Below are 16,768 nucleotides of genomic sequence, written 5' to 3'. Positions count from 1 at the left end.
CTTTCTTTCTTTCTTTCTTTCTTTCTTTCTTTCTTTCTTTCTTTCTTTCTTTCTTTCTTTCTTTCTTTCTTTCTTCCTTTCTTCCTTCCTTTCTTTCTTCCTTCCTTCTTTTCTTTCTTTCTGTTTGTCTTAGGATCAATACTAAATATTCATTCCAAGACAGAAAAGCAGGATGGGCTTAGGCTGTTGGGGTTGTGCCTTGCCCAGGACCACCTAGCTAAGAAGAGTCTGAGGCCAGAACTTTGAACTCAGGAAGATGAGTCTTCCTGGTGGAAGGCCCAGAGTTCCATCTGATGCACCACCTAGGCTGTCCCTCTTAGTTGTGTTCTGTTTTCTCTGCCAAGGAGAGAATGATCTTTGAACTAGAAAGAACAAAACAAAATAGTGAATAGGAAGGGAAAACCAAGTTCAAGCAGGGAAATGTTGAGAGAGAACCCTGAAGAATTCAGGCTCTGATGTGACATTCAAGTCTTGTTGGATAGAATTGGCGAGTCTCCAGAATCAGAGATCTCTGCCTACAGGTCACAGGGAATGAGAGTCCCAGGCCTGGGAAGGGCTCCATTTCCAATAAAGGGCCGAGAGAGACGTTGACAATTTACAATTCCAGTCCCATCTGCTCAACTTGGATCCCTGGTGAAATTCTAAAACGTGGTGTGAAAGTGATGGCTAGTGACTCTCTAGAAATGGAAGCAGTGATCATGAAGGACCAGTGTTGTTGCTTCAATAAGAATAGATTATAGCTGAAAGTTTGACAGGATTACTACCCTAGAGCAAGGGAATGCTGAAGAGATCGGTCTGTATTGCAGCAAAACATTTGGAAAGATGGCATGTTCCCATGATTACCATGCGGACAGAGAGAAAGATGTGGACTAGAGAATAGTAGAACTAGATGGATTGGGAACTGATCGAGTGCCTTTTCCCAAACAATAGTCATTAATGACTCAGTGTCAGCTAGGAAGGAGGTTTCTATTGCTTCTATTTAGAAGCAGCTAGTGGTGTAGTGGGTAGAGTACTGGGCCTAGAATCAAGAAAATCCAGTCTCAGATTTTACTAGCTCTATGACCCTAGGCAAGTCTTTTTTTCTCTGTTGCGAAATGGGTATATTAAGAGCACTTTTGTAGAGTTTCAGTGAGGATAGAACAAGATAACATTTGGTAAAAAGTGCTTAAGAGTGCCTGGCACATAGAAGGCACTATATAAATGCTTCTTTCCTTCTTTTTCCCTCCTTTCTACTGGAGTGTGCCAGGAATCTATCTTTGGCCCAGTGTAATTTAATATTCTTTTGATCGATAATGTAGAGGAGAGAAGGCATGCTGCTCATCAGATTTGCAGATGACTTGGAGCTGAGTGAAGGAGAGCCAGTGGGTCATCCAAAATATCTCAGTAGGCTAGAATGTTGACTCAAAAGGTGATTTTAATAGATAATGTAAAAATTTACACTTGGGTTCAAAAAATCAACTCCACACATAAAAGATGGGGGAGAGCCTTGACTATGAAAGCTCTCAGTGTTTTAACAAGCTCAGTGTGAATCTACAGCTTTTGTGGAAATCCAAACCACTCTAGATTGGACCTTGAGCTGCTGCTCTGAGTGTCCTAGTGTCCAGAATCAGGGAGGCCACAGGCCAGGCCTCTGTACTGAGTCCTGGCCTCAGTGCACTTAGAATATCCAATTTTTTTTCCAGGAAGGATAATGAAGAGTGTCCAGAGAAGGACAACCAGGATATGGTGAAGGGCCTGGAGATCATGTCTTGGGTGGATTAGTTGGGGTGTTTATCTAGGAGAAGGGAGGCTCCCGGGTGACTACCTAGAGATCTGCAAGAATTTGAAGGACTGTCCTACGGAAGGAGAAATAGATTTGCCCCAGAGCTTGGCCCTAGGATTTAGGCTCAACAAAGGAAAAGCTATCAATTAGAGCTTTCCTGAATAGGGAATGGAATTGCTTTGGGAGCTAGTGAGTTCCCCATCCCAGGAGGGCTTCAAGTCAAAGCTGGATGACATTGATGAGTGTGTTGTAGAGGGGATTCTTACTTCTGCTAGGAGTTGAACTGGATGACTTCAGAGGGCCCTTACAACCCTAGACTCTGTGAGGCTATCATATGATGGAGAGGTCAGATGGTCAGAGGCCCTGGGTTCAAATTTAGCTCAGCTGCTTAATGGCTATGTGACTTCAAGTACTTGGGTTAAACCACCTCTCCAAGCCTTGGGGTCCTCCTCTGTATGATGTGGGGCCAGGGCAGGGTTGTTGGACTAAATCGCCACTAAGGTTCCACCCTGCTCTCAGTTGTTGTGACTTCCAGCAATGGGGACGTTGCTTTCCACAGGGGCTGAGGTAGCCCCGAGCCCGGGGTGTGTAGGGTCACAGAGGGAATGGTGGAGGGTCCCTGGGTGACCACTGGGATGTCCTTCCCTTCACAGGAAGCACACAAGATGGTGAGGGAAGCCAACACAAAGCAGGCGGCATCAGAGAAGCAGCTGATGGAGGCTCGAGGGAAGGTGAGACATTCTGCTTTCCTTTCTTGACCCTCAGGAACGTCTGTCCTAACTGCATCCATTCAGCAGGTCCCCCCGTGCTCGAATGGGACTGGGAGCTGGAGAAAGCCACTTCTTGTCCTTTGGACCTCAGTTTCCTTATTTGTCAAATGAGCTGATGGGACGAGATGATCTTTAAAGGTTCCTCTGGCTCCCTCTCCCAGGACTGGCACTCTACGCTGGTGCTGAGTGGCCTTTTGTCCCCTCTGTGAAGAGCAGGTGAAGGCACCACTGATGTCTAGACTGAAGAAGAGAAGACTGGGGCTGGGGGGCCAGGGTTGGAGAGGACAGTTGGCCTGCTTGTCCCAGAGAGATCCCCTAGAAGCCATGGGGGAAATGGCCAAGATGCCAGTTTAGGCTTGAGGTCCTAATAGTTGTCCAAAAGGTGGACTGTGCGGCTGGTGATGTTCTCCCTAACTGAGGGTCTTTACACCGATTCCCCCTTGTTGAGCATGAGGTAATGGACTTCTGGTTCATTCAGGTATGGCCTAGACTCAGCTGGCTGCTCATCTCTCTCTGTCTCTTAAAATTCTGTGATTTTACGATGGCAGGGGGTGACGGGAAATCCTCTTCACCCCTTTGCCTTCCCCAGTCTCTCTTCTTAACCTCCCCAGACCTCAATTACCTCATCTCTAAAACCAGATAACTGGGCAAGATGGCCTCGTTGGCACCTTCTAACTCGGGCCAAGGATGCCCCATGCTTTCTGTCTTGGGGCTGTGGGCTGGGGTGCAGGCAGACGTGGCCACTGACCCTTGCCCTTCCTTCGGCCAGATCGACATGCTGCAAGCAGAGGTGACAGCCCTGAAGGCCCTGGTGATCACTTCCACCCCATCTTCGCCCAATCGCGAGTTACACCCCCAGCTCCTGAGCCCATCCAAGGCTGTCTTACGGAAGGGACACGCTCGCAACAAGAGTACCAGCAGCCCCCTCTGCCCAGCTGTCTGCCCGGCCACCGGCCACAGCATCTCCTTTGAGCCCATCGGCCACGAGTGCAAAGAGGTGGGGGTCAAGGGGGGGGGCCGTGGAGGTTAGATTCCACGCATCAGCCTGGGTCTGGCTCTCTGGAGCTCTCGAGCTCCCTGCCTGGGCTTTGGACCCTTCTCAATGGGTCCTTGAAGGGTAGACGGGCGGTCCAGCCCAATGCACTTATTACCAATTCAGAAGATGGATTCAGTACACTTATTAAACACCGAGTGTATGCAAAGTCCTGTAGAGGGACATGAGGCTAGAAATGAAATTGCCCCTGTCTTCGGGGAGCTCACGTTCTGTCGTAGGGACACAGCCTGCCCCCAGAGAAGCAGAGACAAGCTGGTTTGAGGAGGGAAGAGAGCATGAGCAGCTGGGGGCGTCAGGCAGGCCAGTCTGGCTGGGGGCTGAGTCATCTCTCCAATCTCCGGGTGAAGACACTAAAGCTAAGCTCTTTGCCTGGGGACACAGAGCTGGGAAGCTACACGTCAGTGTCTAGACCTCCCCCTCAACTCCAGGGTTCTTTCCAGGACCTTGGGCTGGCTTCCCTTGGGTGGGGGACCCAGAGTTTGGGAGTCTGGGGTCTTGGCTTCTAGTGCCAGCTCCCTGTGGGCAGCTCAAGCAGGGTCGCTGTGTGTGCCAAGGCATTGGGCTGGATCATTTCCCTTCCAGCTGTGGCATTCCAGGCTGCCTCTCTGCAGAAGTAGGTGGTATTCCCCAGGGAGGGGTGGGCGGTGGGATGGACACATTTGAAAATGCCCTGGTTCCCAAGGTAAACCGTGATGGTGGAGGGCAGGGAGCTGGACACTAATCTGCATTGTTCTCTGTCTGTCCCTGCCTTTTCCTGTCCCTCTCTTCTTTCTCTTTGTGCTCCTGGCTAGCCCGAGGTGCCCACCCTTCTCTCCTTACTCCTCTGTATCGTCCCTGGGAAAGCCATCCACATCACTTATGAGCCTGGCTGGCAGACCCTGGCCCCGGAGTCTCCTTCCTTCTCCTCTTCCTCCTCTTCCTCCTCCTCTTCCTCTTCTTGGCAGGTAACAGCCTTCGGGAGGGCGGGCTTCTCAGGAACACCTCTTTTTCAGCCAGTCCTACTTGGGGCTTAACCACCTCCTTCTTTGTGCCCCCACCATCTGGGGTGAGCAGTGCCCCCCTCTCTCTTCCCCCTGGCACATTGAGGGCATCCTCTCTGGCTACTTCCTTGGGGTGGCAGTTGGAGGGGAGCCTCCTAGGCAGCCCATCTGGAAGTCAAAGGGTCAGATTTCTCCCCCAGCTTTGACCCTGACCTAGAATAAGCCCCAACTTGCCTCCATGGGTCCTCGGCTCCCTCGTGGCTCCGCAGGTGAGAGGATCCCAAGTGGTTGGACTTTTTCTTTGTTTTGCTTCTGACCTTTGGGATTATTTCTCTCGCTTGTGAGTTCTAATGACCAGAAGAGGCACGAGGTGTACTCCAGCCCAGAGCTGAGGGCTTGAAATGGGTTTAAAGTCTGTGATAAAGGCAGGGAGACACACGGCATTAATGTGATCCCAAGAATCTTCCTGGGAATGTTGGCTAGAACATCTCCACAGACTTTGGCGACCCTTGACCAGTTGTGGGAGATGGAATGTGGGACTCCTCCAGGGCTTAGCCCTCATTCTCAAGGATGGAGCTGCCAGCATGTTGGGGGGGGCTGTGGAATGTCTCCCTACCTCCAGTCTTGCTTGAACCCCAGTTGGGCTGTTTCTCTTGCTCCAGATGAGTCCCTTGCATGGCCCTGGCCAGAGAAGCCCTGACCAATGTCCTCTGGGCCTCTCTCTCACCTCTGCCCACCTGGGCCCCTTTCAGGTGGACACCATCCTGTTTGCCGAGTTCCAGGCCTGGAAGGAGGCCCCCACCCTGGATAAGACCTGCCCCTTCCTGGAGAGGATTTACCGAGAGGACGTGGGTCCTTGCTTAAACTTCACCAAACAAGAGGTGAGGGTAGGGGAAGGGGGGAGCAGCACCCTTGGGGTAACCAAGGGGGAGGAGGGGAACTCTCTCTCTCCCTCCCCACCGCTCTCACTGAGAGCCTGTCCTGGGCTTTGTGGCAGCTTTCAGAACTGGTTCGGGCGGCTGTGGAGGAGAACACTCTGACCATCGAACCCGTGGCCTCTCAGGCGCTCCCTGTGGTGAAGGTGTCTGCAATCGAGTGTGGTGGACCAAAGTAAGGGGATCCCCCAGTAGCCCCCAAGCGGGTGCCGCTTCCTCTCCCTCCCCATCCCATCCTATCCGTGTCGGCTACCCTTCTGATTCGCTTCCGGCAGCTTCCCTGGCCTGAGAAGGACATTCTCTTCTCCCCTGAGCCGTCCTTCTCTCCGTCGCTGCCTCCTTGGTCCCTGCGTAGGGCCCCGGGGTAGGAGCACCAGCGGGGGCCAGCCAAGGGAGCTTGCAGCCAAGCCAGGCCATTTATGGGGTCTCATCATCCCAGAAACCGCTGGGAGCTGAGGAGAAATCTGGTCCTGTCCCGGATCCCAGAAGACCCAACTCCACTCCCATCTGTCCGCATTCTCTTCTCCCATCTGTCTGGATTCTCTTCTCCCAGGGGCCACAGGAGTTAGAGCTGGAAGGGTCCTTAGAGAGAATCCAGAAAGCTGTCATGAATCTAGGAGAAGCCTTTGAGGCTTCTGGTCCAGCCCCCTCATTCTGCAAAGGGAGAAACTGAGACCCGGAGAGGCCAAAGGATCCTAATAGGGAGCTCAGAGGCCACCCGGTTCTGCCTCTTTGTTGCCAAAATGAGGAACGTGGTGAGAGCCAAGAGAAGTGGTGTGATTGACCTAAGGTCACTCAGGTGGTCAGCATTTGAACCCAGGTCTTGTGACTTCAAAGCCACTGTTCTTCCTCCCTCCCTAGGCTGCCTCTTTGAGCTGAGCTTTTTCAGGATGTTGGGGGATATGATGTGCTGGGCGTGCACACGTTTAGGGTTTCTGCTCTGAGAAATACCCTTCTCGGAAGCTTTGAGCCAATGGCTCTCGGAAACATAGACCTTCCTGTTTTCATGAAAACAGGAGAGCCGTCCAGGAATTTCCCATTTCTCAACAGCTGCTGCGTCCGGGAGCAGGGACTGTGTCACCCACAGAAAACCAGAAATGAGAGGGGCCTTGGAGTGCGTAGGCTGCTCCGTTTAGAGCCCGGAGGGAGTTGGGACATCATTGGGCCCCACACCCTCATACAGATAGGCACCCCTGAGGCCCAAAGAGGGAAGGGACTTGTCTAAGGTCATTCTGCCTCATCCGGGAGGCCCAGATCCCAGCTGCCCGAGGCTGGGCCACACGTTAGCCATCTTGCTGGCTTCCAGCCTCTGCCACCTTCCTAGAGCCTCTCCGCCCAGCCTCTGCCCTGCCCTGACTCCATGTCCTTTCTCTCTCTCCCGCAGTGGCTTCCGGGCCCAGATCATGACGTAAGTGACACTGAGCAGTCCAGAACCAAACCCCCCCAACACCTTACTAACCCGGGCTTTGCTAGGGACTCTGAGTGAACCTCTGGCCTGGCGTGCGTCCCTTCGCCCCACAAGCACCGACTAAACTGTTGAAATGAATTCTTTGTGCCAGGCCCCGGGGAGACGGTGGCGAGAGGCCACTTTCCCAGACGTAAAACTAACAGACCTTTATTAAACCCCCCACATCCCAGGCCGCTGGCGCAGGGGCCAGAGAGAGCCGGAGACCCAGCACATGTTTGTCGCTTGGCCAGCAGATGGACAAAGGGCCCCGTGGAAGCAGGAAGGATGGGCAGGAGGCGATCTGGGGGGTCAGGCTAGATGGAAACGAGGGATTGGGGGACATGGGAGGAAAGGAGCACATTCCTGGTGTGAGGAGCAGTCGGGGCAATATGGCGCCTCACGCATGGCATACCCAGATAAATCTGTACCAAATAGAAATAAACACAATAATTTGGGGTAGGGGGAGCGTGGGCAGCGGCAGGAGCCCGTGTGGGAGCTGACCCAGGAGCTAAATCTTGGAGGGAGGGATTCGAACCTGAGTTCGGAGGCTCTTCTAAGAGTGTCCCTTCTGCAAAATGATCCTCAAAGAGACTTGCTTTTTTTTTAAGAATCAGGAAAACACCAATTTTATGTTTGGGACTAAGAGGAGGGTGTGTGTGTGTGAGAGACTGACTGGGGGTGGGCAGAGAACCTTCATAAGATCATTCATTCAAGCCAGAAGGGACCTCAAAGGCCATCTAGTCCAAATCCCTCCTCTTACAGGTGGGGAAACCGAGGCCCAGAGAGTGGAAGGGGTTTGTCTGGGGATATACGGCCAATAAGTGTCAGAAGCAGGGTTTGAACCCATCTTCCTGACTCTTCAGGCCAGTGTTCCAACCCTCCAAACGGCTTCTTGGGAGAAAGCCTCCCCAAGCAGAATGCCTCGGATCCGGGGTTGTGCCCCTTCCGGACTTGTAGAACCGAGTGCTGGACTGGCTGCCAAGAGGCTGGTTGGTCTCATGGGAAAGGGATTCGCCCCCCTCCAGTTTAGGCCCTTTTCTGGGCACGCTCCGGGGGCCTGCCCTGGAGGAGGAGGCCGTTAGGACGGTTCCTGGGAGATTTTTGGTTTTTGAAGGGGGGGGCGGGCACCCGAAGGCCTCCCTGACTCCACGAGGGAAGCTGAGGAGGCGGCGGGACGTGCCTGGATGCCCTGCTGCAGGGAAGGCCGAAGCGGGTGGATTGCTTGAGCTCAGGGGGCTTGGGTGGCAGCCAGCGAAGCCCGTGGGGTACCTGCGCCAGGATGGGGGTGCCCCTGGGAGCAGGAGGCTGGACAGGTCGGAGGTTCTTTGGATCAAAGCTCTCCCAGGGATCTTCTAGCTTGAGAGAAAGAAGCGGGGCTCCCCAAGAACAGGAGTCTTCCCAGCACCAGGCCCCGTGCTCTAGCCATTGGGCCACCCAGCCGCCCCTGCATCTATCCTATAACAGTATTTTGTAGTCAAGTTGCACATGTACTGCCACACTCTGTCATCCAGCCTCCAGGTGGGCTGGGCCGAGGCAGAGGAGAGCCTCCAGAGGCTCAGAGGAGGCTGGGGGGCGGGGGGGAGCCTTCTCAGGGCTGGAGGCAGGGATGCGGCCTGGGTACTTCCCGGGGTGCCCTATGGAGCGCTGGTGGAGAGGGTCAGAGGCCTGGAGCAGGGCCCGCGTCTCCCTCCCCTGCCCTGTGTGCTAGCGAGGCCCTCGCTGGGGGCTGGACCAGCCAGAGCCGCCACCGCCCGAACCCCTGCCCTCCCTGACCACTGCCCTTCCTGACCACTGCCGTCTGCCTTGTGTCCCCAGGAAGTGCGCTCTCAGCGGCCTGGCTCGGACGTGCCGGCACCGCATCAGGCTGGGAGAGTCGGAGAACTACTACTACATCTCGCCGTCCTGCAGGGCCCGGGTAAGTCCTCTGGCCCCCGGGCGAGGGGGCGGGCCTGGAACCGGGGGGCGGCGCCGGGAGGGACCTTGGAACAGACCCCCCCCCCCTCCCCCGCATCCCCGAAGCCCCCCCAGTGGCACCATTTAGTCCGACCCCTTGCCCAGACGAGGACGTTGAGGCCCCGAGAGGCCCTTGTCTGGGGACACGGTCAGGCTTGGCAGCAAACGCCGCCTTGGGGGGCTCCCGGGGAGGGTCTGGCCAGGGGGACGGAGCGGCCTGGGCCTGTCTGAAGATGGCGGCCCTGCCCAGAAGGAAGGCCCCGGGGTGCCCGGACGGGCTGCAGCCACCCCGCCTCACTGCTCAAAACAAAGGCCGCGGGACCCCCGGCGGCAGACTCGGAGCCCGGGAGGCCCGGGGAGGCCCCTCTAATGCCATGCTGGGCGTGGAGGGCATTTCCCCATGGAGCCTCCCGTCCCCCCACAGATCACCGCCGTCTGCAACTTCTTCACCTACATCCGCTACATCCAGCAGGGCCTGGTGCGGCAGGACGGTAAGAGCCGGGGCTGGTGGGCGGGGAGACGGGATGCCCCGCCCCCTGGCGGCCGGCGCGCGCACAGCAGGCCCAGCACGCGCGCCCCGGCCCTGGGGTCCAGGCAATGCCTCCACCTTCCCTCCCTCACCTTCCCAGCCCTGGAGCCGGGCAGCAGCCTCGGGGCCAGGATCCCGCTTAGAGCCAGAGAGCACCGGGTCCAGAAGGGCCCCGAGTCCAGCCTGTCCATCTACCTACCTGTCTGTTTACCCATCCAATCTCCGTCTGTCCATCTCTATCTAAATATCTAAATATCTATCCGTCTGCCCATCTGTCTATCTGTCCATCCATCCTCCATCCGTCCATCTCTCTCTCTCCTTCTCTCTCTCCGTCTCTGTCTCTGTCTGTCTCTGTCTCTGTCTCTGTCTCTGTCTCTGTCTCTGTCTGTCTCTCTCTCTCTCTCTCTCTCTCTCTCTCCCTCTCCCTCTCCCTCCCTCTATCTATCTGTCTGTCTGTCTGTCTGTCTGTCTGTCTATCCATACATCCATCTATTAACCCTTTGCCTTCCATCTTAGAACCAATATTGTTATTGGTTCCAAGACATAAGAGCAGTAAGAGCCAGGAAATGGGGGTTAAGTGACTTGTCCAGGGTCACCCAGCTAGGAAGTGTTTGAGGTCAGATCTGAACCCAGGACCTCCCATCTCCAGGCCCTGCTCTATCACTGAGCCATTTAGCTGCCCCCACAGTCCTTTTATTTTACAAATGAGGAAACTGAAGCCTGGAGAGGGATTCATTTTGATACTGGAAAAGACCTTAGATGTAATTGAAATGATCTCTCCAGTGAGATTCTGCCTGGAAAGTGCTTCGCATCCTCAGAGAAGAAATGACTTATCCAGGGTCACACAGGTAGCCCATGGTTCTTTTCCCTGCACTCCTCTAGCCCACCTCAGTGACTCACCTATCTGGAGAATGACGAGCCAGGTTGGCTCCTGATTCGGGGTGGTCTTTCTATTCACCAGCGATGCTCCACGCCATTAAGTACAGCGCAGAGCCTCAGTTTGCTCACCTATAAAATAGACAATCTCCTTGGCGCTGCCTTTCTCCCTCAGTTCAACACACACTAAGTGCTTCCTGTGTGAAGGCAGGGAGGAAGGCGGCTCGGGTTCCAGTGACCAAACCACAAGGGCGGGTCAGCCCTCAGTGACCTCGCAGGTCAGGCTCTGGCCTCCCTGGGCACCGGCGCTGGCCTGGTGCTGAGGACTCCAGCTCCCAGCCAAAGGCTTCCCTCCCTGGTTTCCTGTCTCCAGGGAGGGTGAGAACCTAGAAGCAAAGGGTGACGAAGTGGGCTGCGTCAGGTCAGGGCCCGTCCCTCGTCCCTCCCTTTCACGATGCCCCCAGGAAGACTTCTCGAGAGCAGAAGTGATGGAGAAGATACCCACCTGCCCTGGAGAAGGAAGGGGGGTCCTTTGGGGGCTGCTCTCTGTGAAGAAAACAACCTGGATTTAAAAAATGGGAATAAGCCAGGCCTGGAGACGGGGAGATCCTGGGTTCAAATCCTCCTTCCAATGGAATCCTCTCTCTAGATGTGAACATCTAGTCCAACTCTTTCCATAAAAAGACAAAAGCACCTCACTTTCTGTCCTAGAAACAACTCTAAGAAAGGAAGGGTAAGGGCTAGGCAAGTGACTTGCCTAGGGGCACACAGGAAGTATCTGAGGTCAGATTTGAACCCAGAACGTCCCAACTCCAGGCCTGGCATTCTATCTAGTGTGCCATCTTGCTGCCCCCTCCCCAACCCCTTCATTTTACAGAAGAGAAAGTGAGGCTCAGGGAGTTAGTTTACAGACTGTTCACCCCAAAGGCAAGAATGGAACCCGAGTCCTCTGACTCCAGAGCCAGGGCTTATTCGGTTGTCCTGACTTGACCTGGGTCTTACTCTCTCTGGGCCATTGATAAGAGGGAGGAGGGAGTGTGGGGGTGCCTTCTGAACCCAATCCCAGCCCCGAAGCCCATGTTGCTCTGAGCCGTATCCCTGGAGATGCTGCTTGAATGACCCTCGTGGTTTCTAGTTTTTTAATCACTTCCCCCTTCTCTGAGCCTCAGTCTCCCCCTCTGTACAATGGGGATAGGACAAGCTCCTTGTTCCCCCTCACAGGTCTCTGATAGGTTAGTAGGTAGCACTTTAGAAGCCTTTGAGCTGTTACTCCGAGCTGTTCTGGGCATCTTGGGAGGAGGGTTTTTCTGAAGGGAACAGAGGTGGGAGTGCTTTGAGATCTCCTAGTCACAGGCTGACTCGGTCCCTTCTCTCTGCCTTCTAGTGGAACTGATCTTCTGGGAGATCATGAGGCTCCGGAAGGAGATGTCTCTCGCCAAGCTGGGCTTCTACCCGAATGAGGTTTAATGCCAAGGTTGGGGGCCACGGACCCAGGAAACCAGACGGACACACAGTTGTGGAGGAGGGCAGCTGGACTGGGGGCTGCTCGGATTGAGGTAGAAGGACATGATGGATGGGTCTCCGTCCTCTGATGGTTCTACCACGGGGGGCTGCCACCAGCCAGGAGACCCTGGAGAAAACCCTGCAGCAGGGTGGGGGGCAGAGGGGGAGCAGAATCCTTTGGGTTGGAGCTAGGGCTCCAAGGCCTGGGCTCTGAGTGGAGCCGGTACCGGGCCCTCTGCTGCTTCTGCCAACTGGTGCAGTGAATTTTCCAAAAGAAGAAAAAAACAAATCTGACCATCAAGAACAAATCTGGAGACTTTCGTGGTCCACGGGGAGATCCTGGGTGGGGGGGCGTCTCTAGTCTTCCAGCCAGAAGAGGTGTCTGGCCCCACAGGCCACCTCCACTTGCCCCCCCCCCCCAAAGGAAAAAGTCATAGTCTTGTGTTTGAGCTCAGGAAAATAGCCAAGGCCTTCTGGCCTGCCCTACCCCATCCCCATCCCCGTCCCCTCTCCAAAGCAGACGTCAAGGCCCCTGCTAGTTGCCCGCCACCCTCCTGCCGTAACGCTTTGACCAGGCCTGACAGTGCCCACAAGGAGCATCCTCGTCTACTGGCCAGTGGGAAGCAGGGCCCTGTCATTGCAGCCCTGGTTTAGAACCTTCCTGGCCCTGGTAACCCCCACACTTTATTTGTCCTTTGGGGAAACTTCTCCAAACGTTTCCCCAGGGGTCTGGGAGCCCAGCCTGGGAAGGTGGAGGGACGGAAGGATGGGTCTTGCTCCAGGTTCACCTCCAGGCCATCATTCCCTTGGCTGCACCCAGCATTCCTTGGGCCAGGGCTGGCCTTGAGCTTCTCCCCAGGTTTGGTCCTGGGCAAGGGGGCAGCATGCAGAAACCTCAGGCAGAAGTCAAACAGCCCCTGGCATGAGTGGTGTTTCCAGCAGTGATGGGGGTGATTCTCCCTTGAAGAAAGGAGAATGTCTTTGTGTGTCCTCCCCCCATTAGCGTGTTGCTGGCTTCTCTGTCACACCTTCCTGGGGCTTTGGGGGGCAGCCCAGATCTCAGCCAGAAAGACTTGCCAGTCAAGGGTGAATACCACCCTCCACCCCCAAGAAAGCTACTCTTTCCTGGCTCCTGGGATAGGTCCTAAGTTGGAATGCCCTCCCTGTCTCTGCCTCTTCCTGAATGGCAATCATTCCAAGCTGGGAATTAGACACATCACTGGGCAGGCTTCTCGGCCAAAGAAAAGCCAAGCCAGGCTGTGTGTGGGGGCCAGAGTCGGGGCGGGAAGGGAGGAGACTTTTCCCATAAGCTGACCTTATGTTTTACCTTTAAATAGGACACTTCTCTTGAGAAGCTTCAAAGGGGCCTGGAACCCTTTGGGGATTGAGTTGAGATCAGCTGTTGGGAAATAGTCTCATGCTCTGGGGCCAGGAGAGGGAGGGTTGGTAGTGGCTTGGAACAGCCCCCCAACAGGAGCCCCCAGGGTCACTGCCACTTGCCAAGTTGTTGGACTGAACCTCTCCTAAAAGGTTTGTTAGTATATGAATGCTCCAGGGACCTGCTTCCAGCTGGGCCCACCCCCTCGGCGCGGGTAGAGTGCTTGGCACCCTCGGCCTCCCGAGTCCAAACCCTCCCCCTTCCCACCACCTTCAGCCAGGACGCAGGGTGGCCACCTGTTCTGATGAGTTTCCTGTATAATCTCCCAGAGTCAGTATCTCCTTTTCCTGTAATTTCCACCCCACCCCGGGCCCCTAAAGGCAATTGTGCCCACATTATAGCCTGAGCTCAGAGGTTTCCCACCTGCCTCTATCAGTCTATTCAGGGGGCCCTGCCAACCCAGGAGGAGGCGGGTGGGAGGAGGGAGCCCACTTCCTGCCTCTGTAGTGCCTTCCCCCTTTCTCCCAGTATCTGGGGAGCTTGAGAGCTTTTTTTTTTTTCTGGCATAAGGAGTGCTTCCTCAGCTATGGAAAGTGGGCATGGGAAGTGGGCAGGTTAGGCATATACAAAAATGCTTGTCCCATGCCCCACCAGTCTGTGGGTGGGAGATTCTACCCTCCCTGTTGGGGGATGGACCTGGGTAGTAGGGGGTAGGCATTAGGATGGGGGAGTCATCTTGTGAGGCCATGAAGAGGGGGATTGGCTCTAGTCTAGTGGTCCTCTGAAGGACCACCCCCAAGGGGGGGAACTCCCTCTCCACACCTGGCCCTCATGGTCTGGGGCCTTTCTGGACGCAGACCTGCTTGCTCACTCTGTTTTTTCTTTCTTTTTTTTAATGAAATGTAACAGAATCTCTATTTAATAAAGGAAGGATTTATTGGTAAAGCCTATGAGTTTCTTGTAGACTTCTGAGAATCAAAGAAGAAACTATCCATTTCATCTCTTTGATGAAGGATTGGGCTGGGGATTGAAACAGAGCCCAAAGAATCTTCCAGGCCCCTCTGGCACAAGATAGGGGGCTAGGTTAGCTTAGGAATCACAGTGTGGAAGATGCAGAAGGAAAAACATTGGCCTCTAAACAGAGTCCTGGGTTCAAATTCTGGCTTTGTAGACCAGCTCTATGACCTTGGCCGATTTATCGGGGCCACATATTCTTCATCTTTAAAAGGAGGCAGTTGGGCCAGATGGTCTCCAAGGATGGGGCCAGCCTTTCCTCCTCTGAGGTTGTCTTGGAGACAAAGCATCCCCCAAGCTACTTTCCCCTCTCCTACCATGGGATGGGTTGGGGATGACTTTTCATGTTTTCTTGTGAATTCGATCAACAAACATCAATAAAGAAAAATGAGCAGGAAGATCATATAACAATTCTGAATTTATCCCTCCTAGCTATGCTCCTATGAGGTTAATGTAGGTTTTCTTATAAGACCTTAAGCCTGTTCTCTCTAGCCCCTTTGCTCCTTCTGGAACACAGGAAACTACCTTGGGGGTGTCTGCTGGGTAGTGGGGAGTCAGGAGGCCACAGCTCTTCCATTGATTTTTTGTGTGACCTTAAACAAATCACTGGCCCTCTAGGGGCTTTCCCCCAATTATAAAATGAAGAGCATGGATAGCCAGGCCTAGAATTGGGAAGAACTGGGTTCAAATCTGGATTCCAACACATCTTAGTTGTGTGACCCTAAGCAAGTCACTTAATCCTGTTTGCTTAGCCCTGATCCCTTTCTGTCTTAGAACTGATACTGAGAAGGTAAGGGTTAAAAATGTATATATTTTAAGGGGGAAGCTGGGTGGCTTGATGGATTGAGGACAGACCTAGAGATGGGAGGTCCTGGGTTCAAATCTGGCCTCAGACACTTCCTAGCTGGGTGATCCTAGGCAAGTCACTAACCCCCATTGCCCACCCTTACCACTCTTCTGCCTTGGAACCAATACACACTATTGATTCAAAGATGGAAGGTGAGGGTTTAAAAAACAAACATTAAGTGCCAACTGTATAGCCAGACACTATAAAGCTGGTTCCTTCTCTCAGAAGAGCTCACATTCCTCTTACCTTTCCCCACAAAGGTGTTCAACGAAAGCTGATTATATGCATCGGACAGATATTGGTTACATGATTGGGGGAGGATTTTCTGGAAGCAGAAAGCCAAGTTCAAATCTTGCCTCTGAGACTGTGTGAACCTGGTCAGATCACTTGGCGCCCCTGAGACAAAGCTTCCTCATCTGTAAAAGGGGGGAATCACAACACCCACTTCCTCAGCTGGCTTTGAGAATCAAGTCAGCTCACTCCCGGTAAAGGATTTTTCCAAGATCGAAAGCACAGTAGAAAGCTGAGCTGAGAGCACTTTGGATCAGTATTAGAGGCAGCTATTGAAGAGTTGATGAAACACTTGCCTTAGAGCACCTTTGTGATATTCCAGGCAATTTAGAGGATTAAGTTGCAGAGAAAGGGGCCGATCAGAAATGGTGGAGGAAGTTTCCTCACCTGGAAGTTTCTCCTACCAATGAAAATGACAGTTCCAGTCCCTGTCCCAGTCTCCAATATTAGCCTTGTTGGAGACATTCCCTCATTGAGGTCAGCAGATGAATTGGGAATATTTGGTGGCTGGGTTATCCCCAGAACCCCAGTTCTCCCATCAGTATGCCTTTTGTCAAAGCCCAGGCCATCCCTGTGAGCCTCCCTGAGTCTATAGTCAATCTGAGAGCTGGAGGTTTTAGGCTTCCTCTAATCAAACAAGCATTCTTTTTTTTTTTTTTTGGTCAACCTCTTATTCCTTGATTGTAAAATGGGACATTTGGACTATAGAGCTTGTGAGGTCCCTTTCAACTTTGAGTTCTTGTGTCATCCGGCATGTTCTTGAAAAAGAGCACATTGGTGGGGGCTCCAAGTCATGAATTTGGAAAAGATGATGATCCACCTGGATTTTTGAGTTGGAGGTGATACACTTTGAACTGTACAAGCATTAATTAGATGCCTACAATATGCCAGATACTATGCTGGCCCCTATGGACACAAACAAGAATACAGTCTCTTATTATTCCTTCCTCAAAGAATCTATATTCTAATATGAGGCTATAACACATGGGGGACTGGTATCCAGGGAAGGGAGTTTTATTCTGGGGGATTCCTAGGGACTGTGGCACACTCAGTGGGGCAGGGATGATGCAGGAAAGTGGGAGGCGGGTGTCATCCTTTGCTCAGGGAATCTGCTCCTTTTTCTGGATAAGGTGGAGAGAAGAGGGGCTTTGCTTACTAGACCCCTAGGGCTATGCCTGGGCATGCCTGCTAGGTAGTGAATATTTCCTATTTTTTACGTAATTTAATTTTTCCTATGGTTCCATGATTTATGTTCTCTCCCTCCCTTCTTCCCTCCTCCTCCCAGAGCTAACAAACAATTTCACGGGGTTATACATGTGTTATCACTCAAATCCTGTGTGGTGAATATTTCTAAGAGTATTCTCCGCTTTTCTCAAAGATTGCCATATATAAGGAAATTATTATTCCTATTTCACAACTGTGTCTTCCT

At 53.4% G+C, this 16,768-nt stretch overlaps 1 protein-coding gene across 1 annotated transcript in view; it reads left to right on the top strand.

Annotated features, from left to right (window-relative positions):
* Positions 1-14,132, top strand: part of RAB3IL1 (RAB3A interacting protein like 1) — a 16,613-nt gene extending 2,481 nt beyond the window's left edge. The window contains exons 4-11 of the mRNA XM_044682012.1: positions 2,416-2,493; positions 3,302-3,529; positions 5,319-5,447; positions 5,564-5,676; positions 6,886-6,909; positions 8,764-8,863; positions 9,326-9,392; positions 11,691-14,132. Of these exons, the coding sequence (XP_044537947.1) occupies positions 2,416-2,493; positions 3,302-3,529; positions 5,319-5,447; positions 5,564-5,676; positions 6,886-6,909; positions 8,764-8,863; positions 9,326-9,392; positions 11,691-11,773 (822 nt within the window). The 3' untranslated portion in view covers positions 11,774-14,132. The remainder of the gene's footprint in view (positions 1-2,415; positions 2,494-3,301; positions 3,530-5,318; positions 5,448-5,563; positions 5,677-6,885; positions 6,910-8,763; positions 8,864-9,325; positions 9,393-11,690) is intronic.
* The last annotated feature ends 2,636 nt before the right edge of the window (positions 14,133-16,768 follow it).

This window comes from Gracilinanus agilis, chromosome 6 (assembly GCF_016433145.1).
Source record: "Gracilinanus agilis isolate LMUSP501 chromosome 6, AgileGrace, whole genome shotgun sequence".
NCBI classification, from domain to species: Eukaryota; Metazoa; Chordata; class Mammalia; order Didelphimorphia; family Didelphidae; genus Gracilinanus; species Gracilinanus agilis.
The sequence above is the reverse complement of the archived record's forward strand: the minus strand, read 5'-3'. Positions and strand labels throughout refer to the sequence as shown.